The 14,289-nt window shown below is 39.4% G+C and overlaps 1 protein-coding gene across 3 annotated transcripts in view; it reads left to right on the forward strand.

Moving 5' to 3' along the window:
* The first annotated feature begins 74 nt into the window (after positions 1 to 74).
* LOC139464879 (serine/threonine-protein kinase 3-like) overlaps positions 75 to 14,289 on the forward strand; it is a 29,058-nt gene continuing 14,843 nt past the window's right edge. For 2 of the 3 annotated variants that reach the window (XR_011653135.1, XM_071246486.1), the window contains exons 1-5: positions 75 to 173; positions 3,267 to 3,350; positions 9,912 to 10,092; positions 11,732 to 11,794; positions 13,301 to 13,465. Coding sequence is in view for 2 of the 3 variants with exons in the window: in XM_071246486.1 (XP_071102587.1) it covers positions 160 to 173; positions 3,267 to 3,350; positions 9,912 to 10,092; positions 11,732 to 11,794; positions 13,301 to 13,465 (507 nt within the window). In the remaining variant the exon portion in view is untranslated. Of the gene's footprint in view, positions 174 to 2,317; positions 2,399 to 3,266; positions 3,351 to 9,911; positions 10,093 to 11,731; positions 11,795 to 13,300; positions 13,466 to 14,289 lie in introns of all 3 variants that reach the window. The other variant, XM_071246614.1, reaches the window with a different exon arrangement.

A 14,289-nucleotide genomic window follows, 5' to 3' on the forward strand; every position in this document is an offset into this window, starting at 1 on the left:
AATTACCATCAATTACCTTGCGAAAGGAAATAGCGGACATTACCGAGCGCACATGTTATTTCCGGACAGAAACGGAAGTGCCATACTTTTGTTCAAGATGTCTTGCCGATCGTGATAAGATTGACCAAGTAATCAAGATTGTGATATGACATATCGAAAATGTCGAATCAAAGGTAACTTAACTTTACACCAGAGTAATGAACTATGTGATGTATATTTGGACGGGTAGTTTAAAATAGCTCAGTGAACTAGACGAGGATCTTGTTTTCGTCCTCCTCTGTCAACTTCGAAACTACAAAATATTCCAACATTTATAGTTTTCATCTTTCATTTCACGTTTTATATTGACATGTTATTCATTTATATAATTGATAACATGTCTAGATATTCAGTTGATTAGGAAACTTACTCGGACTTTGAATGCTTGATAAAGCTTGATCGAGCTTGGAAAAACTGGTCAGCTGACAATTTGCAATTTACATCACAGGGCCAGAACCTTTAATTTCATTAGCTAGGCCTACTAAATTATCTTCAGATAGATTGTTCAATTTATCTTACAACTGTTTTCTTATTATAAGATATGCAAACACCACAGTATCACTATACTGTATCCCCACATTCGGTTATAGATGATAATCCGCTCTAACACTGAGGAATTTGAAGGCTCATTGATTATGAACTTGGCTCCTCGTAAATTTATGTTAGTATCCTCGAGTTATCAGTTTTCATGCACATCACTTTTGGCTCGCAGTCGGATCTCCAGGTATTGTATGTATACACACGAAGTGATGACAACACATGTTCTGTTTTTGGAGCGACTGTCCCGCGGCCCCAGTAATGATAAAATGTAAAGACAAATCAAAATATTTGAATGGTTACTGCATGCACTATTGACATCTGCTGTTTTAACTTTTCCAAATTGCAAAAAAACTTCTACATCTCAGACTGTCTGCAAATACTTAAAAAAAAACACAATTGTGCTTTATTATTATTCCCATCTCTGCCTCAACCACTTACCTCCAATTATGGAGTCTTGCAATATGGAAGCCTGAATCAAAACTGCTTTCTGTCTGCTGTAGGCCAGTATGCTCAGCTAATAATCATGATGTTAGTCTGTATGTTAAGATAAATAACACTAAACATGCTAAAATCAATCGTAAATGCTCAAAAGCTTTTGAAACATAACTTTCAATAAGATTTTCAAATACAATATAACAACAGGCAGCTGCATTGGATGGAAGGCAACTGATGGTATAAAAGACACTGCAACCAGTTTCCAGTTTTTGAAAGTACTTTATGATTTGTACCCAGTCTGAGATGTAGAATGCTCTGTTAATCTTACAGACTTAAAATGGACTTAAAAATTCATTTTAGGTTACAACAGTATTTTTCATATTGCCCACACCTTACATTCTAAGAACCGACAGATCAGAACATGGTGTTATGAGACTGTAGGCAAAATGGGATAGAGGTGTAGCCACTTTGAGAGGACACCTAGCAATACTAACAATTAACATCCCCCAAAAGGTTCGGTAGTTCATAGTGCACATGTATCATGTTTATGATCTTGTGACCATGGTAACTATTATAATCTATCATACCCATGAGAGGCAAAGTGACCCCCACTCCCCTGGCCCTGTATTTCTGAAACCCGTCCCACAGGAAGTTTTGCCATTACCGTATTCGATGTAATAAACGCCAAGGGCACTCTCAAAATTAGAAATAGGGGGCTCTTATTAGAATTACAGCCTGAAATGATACAAAAGAGATGTCTCTGCATATGATAAACAATTTTTCCAGGATTTAATTGCCTGTAATTAAGGGTGCATATAGCACACAAATGCGTATTGTACACAAATAAATAATAAATGTCTTGTGTACATTGATCAGTCTGAAGGGTGCTAATTGGGATTGTTCACTAGCCAATATATTAGCAAATATCGCCGTGGGCACTTATTAGAGCAGGGCGCTTATTACATCGAATACAGTAAGTATTAAATTCTGTCTGAAGCTTTGTTATTATTGCCTGAAGTTGTGTATATTATGAATATTGTGTTTGATTGTATGAAATATTATTTTTTTATGATAATATACATGCAGTGTCCCAAATTAAGAACAAAAGCCAAAGGTCCTTGTCATACCAATATTAACAGTTATCCCTACACTGATGTGTATTAACTCGAACAGTACAAAGACCACACCACCACCAACCCCTTAATTTCTGACACTGTCATGCATAAATGTGCAGTTAATCATTGAACAATTGAACAAACCTGTTTCTTTTATCTTTTGTTTTAACATGTCTTTTTCTATTCAGCGAGTTAGTGAAATTAAGTGAAGAAACACTTGCCCGCCAGCCAGATGAAGTGTTTGATCTTATTTGTAAAATTGGAAGGGGGTAAGGACCAAATTTTGGATGTGCTCTCAGGGAATGTGGTCTGCATCATCTTACTCTAGAGTAGAAAGCCCTGCATTGATTGATGAAGGACATCGTGAATATATGGATGCATTTATTCTTGTTTCAGTCACATCTTCGTATTTCAAGATATTTTGGATGTAAGGAATGTATTATTACAGTATTAAACTTCCAAACAGGCTTGTTTAGATATTGGACTATTTTCATTGCCAAATTCAATGGACTGATCAAGATTTGCTAAGTATGTTCACAATGTTCATGACCCCTTGAACTGGGTCTTACTTCAGTAGAGAGTGCACCTGGAATGCTATCTTGCCATGTGATGATCAGGTAACACCCAACTTAATAATCAAGTTAAATACTCTGAAAGTTTCTCCAACTAGAAGTGTTTGCTTTATTTTGGCTCTCTACTTGCCCACTATATGCATGATAAACAGTGAATAAAATGCATGAATTGTTCAAATGATAAAACATGTTCCGAAGTCATTGATGATCATATTTCAAGATACCATCACCTGATGCGCTTCTCTGCTTTTAGTTAGGCTCAGAACAGTCCTGTCAGTAACTTACACCCACAGTCACCATAGAAACGTAAAGAACACCACGACCGCTGTCATGGATATTGAAGGTCATGAGTATGATGAGGAAGTAATTGAATGTCGGTAAAAACCTAAAAACAATTATGATGTTTGTTAATAGTTGATACCAAAATACAGTTTCTATTGCCAACTTTTGAATTCTTTCATGTAAGTTTTGTTGACAGGATTGTTGTGATTGTGACAAGTTCTGGCGCCAGAACTAAGCTGTTGCATGCTGTTCCTCTGCTGTCTGACCTCTCTGTTTAATGTAGTGCACACTTAAACCGATTAAGTGAAGAAAGCCTAACCAGGCCGCCTGAAGAGGTGTTGGACATTTTGGGCAAGCTGGGAGAAGGGTAAGCTTCAAGTCCTGGTGGACTAGAAACATTCTCATAGCAAGTTTGTCAAAACCATAAAAGTCGGGTAATCACCTGGACTAATATATAATATTAGTATTGTTTAACCAATTCTCCAAAACATGAAATATCAAGATTCAAGATCATATTATCAGATGTTTTTCAAACACTGACTATTGAGAATGAAATTGTTAGCTATTTCAGCATGTTCAGTTAGCTTAATGTTTTATTTTCAAGTTGTCAATGTTCTGTTTGAGATGAAAGACCATCTAATTTCTTTATTGTAAAAGATAACCAAATTGTTCATTCTGTTTAATGTGCGAATCTATTTTCATTTTCCTGCTAGTTAAAAAAATCCATCTTAGGCTTATTAAAATTTTAAAAATGGTTCTGAGGCTTTTGAAAATATGGTGCAAGTGAGCAGTGTTTTTTTTAGGATTTTTTTAGGGTTATTCAAATTAGTATGTAACCAAATAAACAGTTGTGTACAATCAACCTGGGAAAGGGCCTCCCCACATCATCATGATCATGTACATAAGCGTATTCCGTGATGAGTAAAATACTGGAATACAGTATCTAACTATCATTTGACTACCAGTGTGTGCATAATACATGCATACAATGACCTTCGATTTTATTCCACAACATAAAGACGTTATCAGTTGGTTATTGTGAGCCTACAACACGGGAAGTAGCATGTGAGCCTGTACTGAAGTTCGCAAGTTGGTCCTGTAATTACACTATCTGGCTATAAAAGTGTTCGTTGTGTATCTAGATTAACATTTGTAATCCATTATATTACTTTTATCCAAAAGTTCATTCAATTTTGTTTACATAAATTTCGGCGAAATTGTGTATGAACTGATTGGCAAATCACATTAGCTCACTATGAACTCGCCTTGAAACAAGTATTAGCCGTAAGAGATACAAAGTCATCTGTCTCCCTATCGCTGTATTAATTTCTTTTCAGTTATGATATTTAGTATTTTTTAAACTAAAATGCCCATAGATTGAGAAGAACATGTGTAAACAACAAATGCTTCTAACGGTTTATTTGACGAGATAAACGCACACTAAATCTAAATCTCAAACATTGTCCGGCATCTAGTACACAAATACCACTGAATTTGTATATCATCATGTGTAGTAATATTTTAAGGTACATTTCATGTTTTCATTGACCAAATTTGCGAGGACAACCACATTGTTTATCGTATTGCAGCATTTCACTGCCGGGGTCATGTGTTCGAGAGGCGGAATATTTACCAATTTATATTTCTTTTTAACAATGGAAATAAAAACAAAACATGCGGCAAACTTTATGATGATGGGGGCGGTGCCTGAGAACCATGACTATTATGTTTTTTAAGCCGTAATTATTCCTGGCACAATGTTTCACCAAGTTATGCAGCAATAAGGAAGGGCATTGAACTGCATATGGTGTTGTAAATCTTGTGTTTCCCAATACACTGTGCCATAAAAAAGAGGTCTGACAATCACAAGGTCCTGTTTAGAAACATTTAACATTTCAAGAAAGTTGAAGTATCACACAAATGAATTTGATGCTGGTTAGTCCACGTTGGTGTGTTTTCGGTTTCATGGCCTGCTTCACACAAGTTTGTACATATTGAAAGCCGAGACAAAAAAACAGGATTGAAATTATTGATTGTTATTGTGTGTCTTCATAACTCAGTGATACAATTACTCTGTACTAAATCAAGATCTTGTTTTCTAAATCAACCAGTCACAAGAAAGGTGATCTATCATGACATGGTCTGGGTCAAGTTTGTTGTGGTTTAACCTGAGTAGCATTAAATGACTTTCCTTTCATTTTACCTGTTTGTTTGCTAGTTCGAAATGCCTATATTTACGAACATTTCAGTGCTGCTTGTTTGCTTGCTTTTTTTTACCTCACCCCTTTTGTTTCTTTATTTGCAATTTTACTATTTTGTCACATTTTCACATACGGTAAGTTGTGTATCTTCGATCAATCACTGGATTGTTTGGTCTAGATTTTATTTACATGCTGCCGTCAACCCATGCTTGCAGTGAAAGGCGACTATGCTTGTCGTAAGAGGCAACTAACGGGATCGGGTGGTCAGGCTCGCTGACTTGGTCTATGCATGTCATTGATCTCAATTGCGTGGATCGATGTTCATGATATTAATCACTGGATTGTCTGGTCCAGACTGGATTATTTACAGACCGCCGTCACACCGCTGGAATATTGCTAAGTGCGGCATTAAGCATGTTAAGCAACCAACACATACACTCTTTCAATTGTCGACAAAACATACTGAGGTACCTACTTTGGAATCAGTATTCTAACATACATAGTTATAGTAAAGCATGTTCTGTAATACATTGTTGCCTTCTGTTAATGATCATGATGATTGTCATGCATGTCATCTGACTGCCTGAAATTATCATCATGTGTGTTAGCAGTGCGTTTTATTGTAATTTGTATGCTCTTGATGAATTGATTTCATTCTCACCAGTTTTCAATAAACATCAAATGTAGTCATAGATACTAAGTTGTAAATATGATAGCATTCTCAAACATGAACATGAACAGTAATTATTACATCTTATCATTGCTTATGGCTAATATTATGATCATGATAATAATATTACATCTCAACACCTGATATCTATGATGTTCGAAAAGCAATACCACAATGTTCTTATGTTTATTATGTTTATGTATATTTTGTATTATCAGACTGATGTTTACATGACACATACCCTGATGCTATTCAGACACGTTTGCCTCCCCCGTTACAAGTCCCATGACATGAGTCACCAAGAGGCGTGATGTTGGGGATATCTACGTATCAGCTCTCACGGACATGAATGTCAGTGGGGATACAGGTGGTCCAGTGGTTGAGGGTGCAGCAGCTCAATGCAGAGTTTCGTGCCTTAGTAAAACCCGAATCTGCTGTATAGATGTTTGAATCCGAGATTCCTCCCAAATGTGAGCCCTCATTATTGTGGGTTTCACAACAGTGGTAAATGTCAATGACCTGCACAACTTTAGGCTTTCCTCACATATCAGACACACAGTGATATGACTAACACACTGTTCAAACCGGGTTTAAAATCTAACTCACTTGTATATGTTTTTTGCTTACCGATGAAAAATTACAATAGAGTAAACCGATAAAATGCCTAAGCACCTCAATCAATTAGGAGCGATAACATACATTTGTCATGTTCTGGGCATACTGTATAAGCTGTACCACTCCCCAAGCTTGTCTTTACATGGCACAAGGGATTGTCTGGTCCAGACTCAGTTATTTACAGATCACTATCATAATCTAGAATATTGCTGAGTGAAGTGTTAAACTACAAGCAAACATGGTGCAAGAGTGTCAGAGTGGGAAGTGTCTGAATACTACTATAGTGTTCAGGTATTTACCGGTATCTAGGATTCTAAACCTTTGGCTGGCAAATTGGGAACAAATTATCATTTGATTATCCCCAGTCCGTGTGTGCTTGCAGGCGTGTGTGCGTGTGTCCGTCCATGCGTGCGTGCGTCGAAATCGTTTCCGGAGCATAACTCAGAAACCGTTAAATATTTCTCTACGAAACTTTGCATGTCTATCAGACTCATGCTGAACTTGTGCCTTTTGCTATTTAGGAATTTTATAAATTTCTATTTCTTACGTTTCCATGGCAACAAGTTGGACTTAGGTTCTATAAGGGTTGTGTTCGTTTCTGGAGCGTAACTCAAAAACTGTTAAATACTTTCTTACAAAACTTTGCATGTTTACCAGACACATACTGAACTGGTGCCTCCTGCTATTTAGGAGTTTTATAAATTTTTATGTCTTACGTTTCCATGGCAATAAGTTGGACTTAGGTTCTACAGGGGTGGTGTTCGTTTCCAGAGTGTAACTCAAAAACCGTAAAATACTTTCTTACAAAACTTTGCATGTCTACCAGGCACATACTGAACTAGTGCCATTTGATATTAAGGAGTTTTAGAAATGTTTATTTTAGAATTTCCATTGCAGCTATTTTGACATGGGCTAAGAGAAATGTTGGGTCTGTCACCTGGTTTGGGACCATAACGTGTTAAAATGGGCGGGGGATATAGATGACTTTGTCAACTATACGCTTGTTTAAACTAATAGTAGTTCTTATTTTCCTAAATTCTGAGGTATTGAAGCCTCTTCCTCTTTAGGTCAGACCCGTGAAGATCTGGGGTAGAGTAGGTCTTCAGCAACCCATGCTTGCCGTACAAGGCAACTATGCTTGTCCCTCATGAAGATCCAGGGTAGAGTAGGTCTTCAGCAACCCATGCTTGCCGTTCAAGGCAACTATGCTTGTCCCTCGTGAAGATCCAGGGCAGAGTAGGTCTTCAGCAACCCATGCTTGCCGTACAAGGCAACTATGACAGCTTGTCGTTAGAGGTAACTAATGGGATCAGGTGATCAGGCTCGCTGACTTGGCGTTAAACAAGAAACAAACATAGTCATGGAATCAGGCCGATCATTGTGTTGCAATTACATTGGAATATGCTGAATAACGAGGGGGCATGTGTGGCCCAGTCGACTTAAGGCGCCACAATTCGCTGTGCAGTTGTGTCCAGTAGGTACACATAAACCTATGATTGTGGTTTCAAATCCCAGTACAATTATGCTTCTTGGTGTGTCAGCACCATGCACATGCTCGTAGTCCTCACCAAAGTGGTAAACGTCCTAGACCAGCATCACTTCAGGCTTTCCTCCCACATTAAGTTGACATGCCATTATATAACTGGACTACTGTTCACTCACTCACTGAATAACATCAGGAACATCAGGAATATTCTCAACCAGTGTAGTGTTTACTTCATGGACTAAGTACCTTGGAAACAAACATGCCTGTACTCATATTCTTTGTCAGATAGGTGTTTGTTTTGCTGTTTCATAAGTGTACACTGTTTCTTCTAGAAATACTTCCTTCAACAGTGTTTGAACATTATAAAGAAACAAAGTATTTGCTATATTTGTCAAGTTTCAGTTGTTGTAGAGATATGGGTTGACATGTCTGAGGGTCAGGGTGTTTTGTCTAATTAATCATTATCAAGGACAAGTTTCAGATGAAACCTGGAACATGGCTGATGTATCAGGGGTATCTGGGATTTGTCTGGGCCATGTGTGCTGTGTGCCTGGAGTGTCGAGACCTGATAATAGTGATAAGTGAGTCATGTTTGATGTGTCTGAGTCTTGTGTGCTGTGTGCCTGGAGTGTCGAGACCTGATAATAGTGATAAGTGAGTCAAGTGTCTGATGTGTCAGAGACCTGATAATAGTGATATGTGAGTCATGTTTGATGTGTCTGGGTCATGTGTGCTGTGTGCCTGGAGTGTCAAGACCTGATAATAGTGATAAGTGAGTCAAGTGTCTGATGTGTCAGAGACCTGATAATAGTGATATGTGAGTCATGTTTGATGTGTCTGGGTCATGTGTGCTGTATGCCTGGAGTGTCGAGACCTGATAATAGTGATAAGTGAGTCAAGTGTCTGATGTGTCAGAGACCTGATAATAGTGATATGTGAGTAATGTTTGATGTGTCAGAGACCTGATAATAGTGCTATGTGAGTCATGTTTGATGTGTCAGAGACCTGATAATAGTGCTATGTGAGTCGTGTGTCTGATGTGTCGAGCCCTGAAAAAAATGATATGTGAGTCATGTTTGATGTGTCGGAGACCTGATAATAGTGATAAGTGAGACATGTGTCTGTGTCGAGACCTGATAATAGTGCTATGTGAGTCAAGTGTCTTATGTGTCGAGACCTGATAATAGTGATATGTGAGTCATGTGTTTCATGTGTCAAGACCTGATAATAGTGATATGTGAGTCATGTGTTTTATGTGCCTGAGACCTGGTTCTGATGTGTCCAAGACCGGTTCTGATAATAGAGATAATAGTGCATAGAGTATCTGCCTCATGCATCTCTGTCAAACATTGTCAAGGGCATGTGTCCGACAAGTCAGTGGCATGTTTCAGACAGGTCACGGAGAGTGGAAGGTCCGGGGTTCGATCCTCAGCCGCGTTATACCAATAGACCAAAAGATGGTACAGGGAATGTCATGAGAGGCTAAAGAATGTGTCCGGTGTATACAGGGCATGTGTCCCGTCATGTCGGGGCATGTAGGTGACCAGTCAGGGAATGTCATGAGAGGCTAAAGAATGTGTCCGGTGTATACGTGGCATGTGTTGCAACATGTCAGGGCATGTAGGTGACCAGCCAGGGAATGTCATGAGAGGCTAAAGAATGTGTCCGGTGTATACGTGGCATGTGTTGCAACATGTCGGGGCATGTAGGTGACCAGCCAGGGAATGTCATGAGAGGCTAAAGAATGTGTCCGGTGTATACGTGGCATGTGTTGCAACATGTCAGGGCATGTAGGTGACCAGCCAGGGAATGTCATGAGAGGCTAAAGAATGTGTCCGGTGTATACGTGGCATGTGTCCCAACATGTTGGTGACGTGTCTGACCAGCCCTGGGTATGTGTCAAGGACATTTGTCGAATGTGTGATATGCATGCTATTCTACCCAACTTCTCCCCAGGTCCTATGGCAGTGTATTCAAGTCCCTGCACAAGGAGTCGGGCCAGGTCCTCGCTATCAAGCAGGTCCCGGTGGACACCGACCTCCAGGAGATCATCAAGGAGATCTCCATCATGCAGCAATGCGACAGCCCCTTCATTGTCAAGTACTACGGCAGCTACTTCAAGAACACAGACTTATGGGTATGTGAAGCAGTAGTCACAGAAGGAGGTGTCAATAGTCAGGTTTGGGGGGGGGGGCAGGAGTTCTGCCTTGCTTCTGTTTTGATAAGGACATTAAATTTTGGGCTCACCTGACAAATCAAATTAGCTTTATTTGTGGCTAGGTGTCCATAACTTTTGCATTTTCCACATCTCTTATGGAGAAAAGGCCTACTGAGCTGAAACTATGTATGAATGATCCCAGTTATTGTGTCTCTAAAAGTTGCTCCAGGATTTTGATTCATTGTTCAACATGGCCACCACAGCAGCCATATTTAGAGTATTAATTGACAATCATTTTTTTAAATATATTGAATTTGGCATAGGTGTAGATAGTAGTGGTGTTTAACATGTGTGTTCAAATTTTGGCGATATGATGAATTTTGACCTTCATTCAACCTTGACTGCATAACAGTTGGTGTCCCCAAAGAGAAATTGCAGAATTGGAAAATGACTCATATTGTTGCAATGGAAACCAAACTTGCCTGTGAAAAGGAGGAGAGGCTTTTCATCAACCTACACCTTTTGATATAAGGAGAAAATATGAAACCAAGTTCAAGCAGGCCTAAACTGTCCACGGATGGAAGGCCATTGTTTTAAGAAAACAATTAAATAATGTGTCAGTTACCGCTTGCTTGGCCAAAGCCAAACAAGCCTTTACTACAATCATCAAGACGAGGGCTAGAAAGCTACAGCATATCAAAGAGGGGTCTCTTTCTTGTGACAGAAAACTTTAAAAGTACATGACCCTGTGACCTCTTGTAACCCTGACACTGACCTTTGCAGCTGACAGACTTAAGTACTTTTTCTGTACTCTTAGATAACATACTGCTTATCGATGAAGCTGAAATTTGGCATACAGGTTCCTTTTTATGAAGAAATCTTATCTTGTTCAAATCAATGTGATTTTATTGGAAGCTGTTTAGTTAATATTTTAAAAATCAAATATGCCACAAAAACAATATGAATCCTTTAGGATTAGGTATACACATGATGAAGCTCATCAAGTCACCAGTGATGTATATGAGAAACCCTGACTTATTATAACTGTTTCTATTATTTATATGGATACTGTAATTACTGTATTCGACATAATAAGCGCCCATGGCGCTCTCAAAATTAGAAATAGGGGGCTCTTATTAGAATATTATTTAGGTGGAAAAAAAAAAGTTGAAAGATAAATATTGTGGTTAATGTTGACACGGGTGTGTATTATACGCGAATAAATATGTCTTGTGTACATTGATCAATCGGAAGGGATAATAATTTCGATTGTTCACTATCCATTATATAAGCAAATGTATTAGAGTTTATTAGAGGGGGGCGCTTATTGCGTCGAATACGGTATTGTGCCAGTTTCTAATGCTGATATTTTCAGGCATCTGTTTAAACTTTTGATAAGTCAACTGGTACATGTTTGAATTATGAGAAATTATTTTATAACAGATGAAACAGTGATAGTCTGGCAATTAAATTTTTTATCTTAAAATACAGATGCTAAAAACACTGAATCTCTTTTCACATACAATGATCTTGACTGCATTAGTATGAAACTACCACTACAATATTGCGTATGTGATACCGATGAGCAGGGCGTGTGACAGTATGTTCTCTCCACCAGATCGTCATGGAGTACTGCGGAGCCGGGTCTGTGTCCGACATAATGAGGTTGCGGAACAAAACTGTAAGTAGTCATGGTAGTTGTCATTCTCAGCAGTGTTAACTACTGAGGTTGCTAGTCCTGGGATCCTGGGGTGGTGGAATAAACTAGTTGGGGAAACAGTTGCTGGCCATGCTGAGGAACTGGGTTTCATTCCCCACATGGGTACAACGTGTGTCCCATGTCAATAAGGTCACCTCCAAATCTTCAGGGCCCTGTTCCATAAAGCGATCTTAGCGCTAAGTCGATCGTAACTCCCTTTCTTTAACACTGACTAATGACAGTCATAGCGCTAAGATCGCTTTGTGGAACGGGGTCCAGGTCTTTGGCATGGATGCAAAGCTGAAGATGTGTATACCTGTCTTTGTGGTAGTAATGTAGTGTCCTCAGAGAGTCTTACACAGGGCTGTGAAGACATGCATGGTACACACATGCGATTTAGAATTATAAAAAAATAAAAAGAATTCATTGTCTATGTTTGCTTTATTTCCTGTTAATCAGCTGTTGTTTCTTGTTCCTTGTATCGGTCCATGACCTTCAATGTGCTGTCACACTGCATATAGCACTCTCTCATACAGCAGTATACAGGTTGTATAGCAGATACTGACTGCTCACTCCCTCACTCACTCACTCACTCACTCACTCACTCTTTCACTCACTCACTGGGGGGTTGCATACAAGTTGTGTAGCAGATACTCCTGCCTTGACTCACTGACTCACTCACTCACTCATGCCGGGGGTCAGGTGGGTGGGCTGTATACAAGTTGTGTAGCAGATACTCCAGCCTTGACTCTCTCACTCACTCACTCACTCACTCATGCCGGGGGTCGGGTGGGTGGGCTATATACAAGTTGTATAGCAGATACTCCAGCCTTGACTCTCTCACTCACTCACTCACTCATGCCGGGGGTCGGGTGGGTGGGCTGTATACAAGTTGTATAGCAGATACTCCTGCCTTGACTCACTCACTCACTCACTGATGACTGTGGGGAGCAGTGTACAAGTTGTATAACAGATACTGCTGCCTTGACTCACTCACTCACTCACTCACTCACTCACTGATGTCTGTGGGGAGCAGTATACAAGTTGTGCCATGTGTGGAGTCCTTGTTAGAACAGATTCCAGCAACCTGTGTTTATCGATATATATCAAGTGGTTAAACATGGTTGATAGCATGTCATTGTACCTTGATAAAGTTATTTACTGGCTCTGTGGATATTCTGGGTTAGAATAGATCCTAAGCATCCCGGTTGCATTGGGGAAGAGATGTAGTCATGTTAATGGATCGAGAGTGGTCAGTCTGAGTGACATGGTTGATTGTGTGTCTTCGTACCCTGTGGATTGTCATAATATCCATCACTGGCATGTCAGGTCCAGACTCATATGGCTGGAATATTGCTGTGTTGTGTTTAGACAAACAAAATCAAAAAGATTTATTACCATGATTACTGGCCGCCATCATATAGCTGAAATGTTGCTGAATGCTAAGCAGCCAAGAAACAAATAACTCACTGATGATGTTGTGTGCAGCTGAACGAGGAGGAGATCGCCACGATCCTGGAGTACACTCTAAAGGGCCTGGAGTACCTGCACTCCCGCAGGAAGATACATCGAGATATCAAGGCTGGCAACATCCTGCTCAACACAGAGGGACATGCTAAACTGGCTGACTTCGGGGTGGCCGGACAACTGACAGTGAGTACACCCTGTCATTTTCTTCTTGTGCATGCAATCATGGGAACAGATTCTTCAACTTACACCGTCATGCAGACATACCTGCAGGTTCATATAGGTCTACCTGTGAAGATTCGGGTTGGAATTGCTCTTCAGCAACGCATACTTGTTGTAAGAGGCGACTAAACAGGATTGGATGGTCAGGCTCGCTGACTTGGTAGTGCATGTCATTGTACAGAGATGCCAACCGTAATATGCGTAATAATTATGCTTTTTATCCTAAAATTACACTTTTACACTTGTCATCCTCAAATGATATTTTTGACATTTCTTTTTGTAGAATTACTTTCATGCATAAAATATCATGGAGATCAAATTGTTAACGCACCGATCTCATTATGCATTCTACCATGTTCTACGGGGAACTAATTGCATGCACACCAATATTTCTTCAGAACTCGAAACACCACATTGTCTCTGTGCAAGTTAATAATGTATTGTCACATGATGGATTTTATAGATATGTGGAGCTTTGACCACATGTTTCAGCAAGAATGCAGTATGCTGGACATAGTCTAACACCTTCCACAAGTTTTTCTTGTCGCTTCACCAAATTTTTCAAGTAATTTCTCGATGTTGATGTCAAATTTTTCCAATACGTATTGATTGCTTTCACATTCAATTTTGAGGTTTAATCATATATTAAACCATTTAAACAAAAGCAGAGTAATTTCTTCTGCTTGTTTTGAGCTTTTTCGCCCTATTTTTCAAATACTGACACTGTCCCGTGCGGCTATATTGCTAGCATCAATGCATGTGTACCCTGGTTTCACTTGCGTCTGGGC

This window comes from Haliotis cracherodii, unplaced genomic scaffold (genome assembly GCF_022045235.1).
Source record: "Haliotis cracherodii isolate W230 unplaced genomic scaffold, xgHalCrac1.p SCAF_1, whole genome shotgun sequence".
NCBI lineage: Eukaryota > Metazoa > Mollusca > Gastropoda > Lepetellida > Haliotidae > Haliotis > Haliotis cracherodii.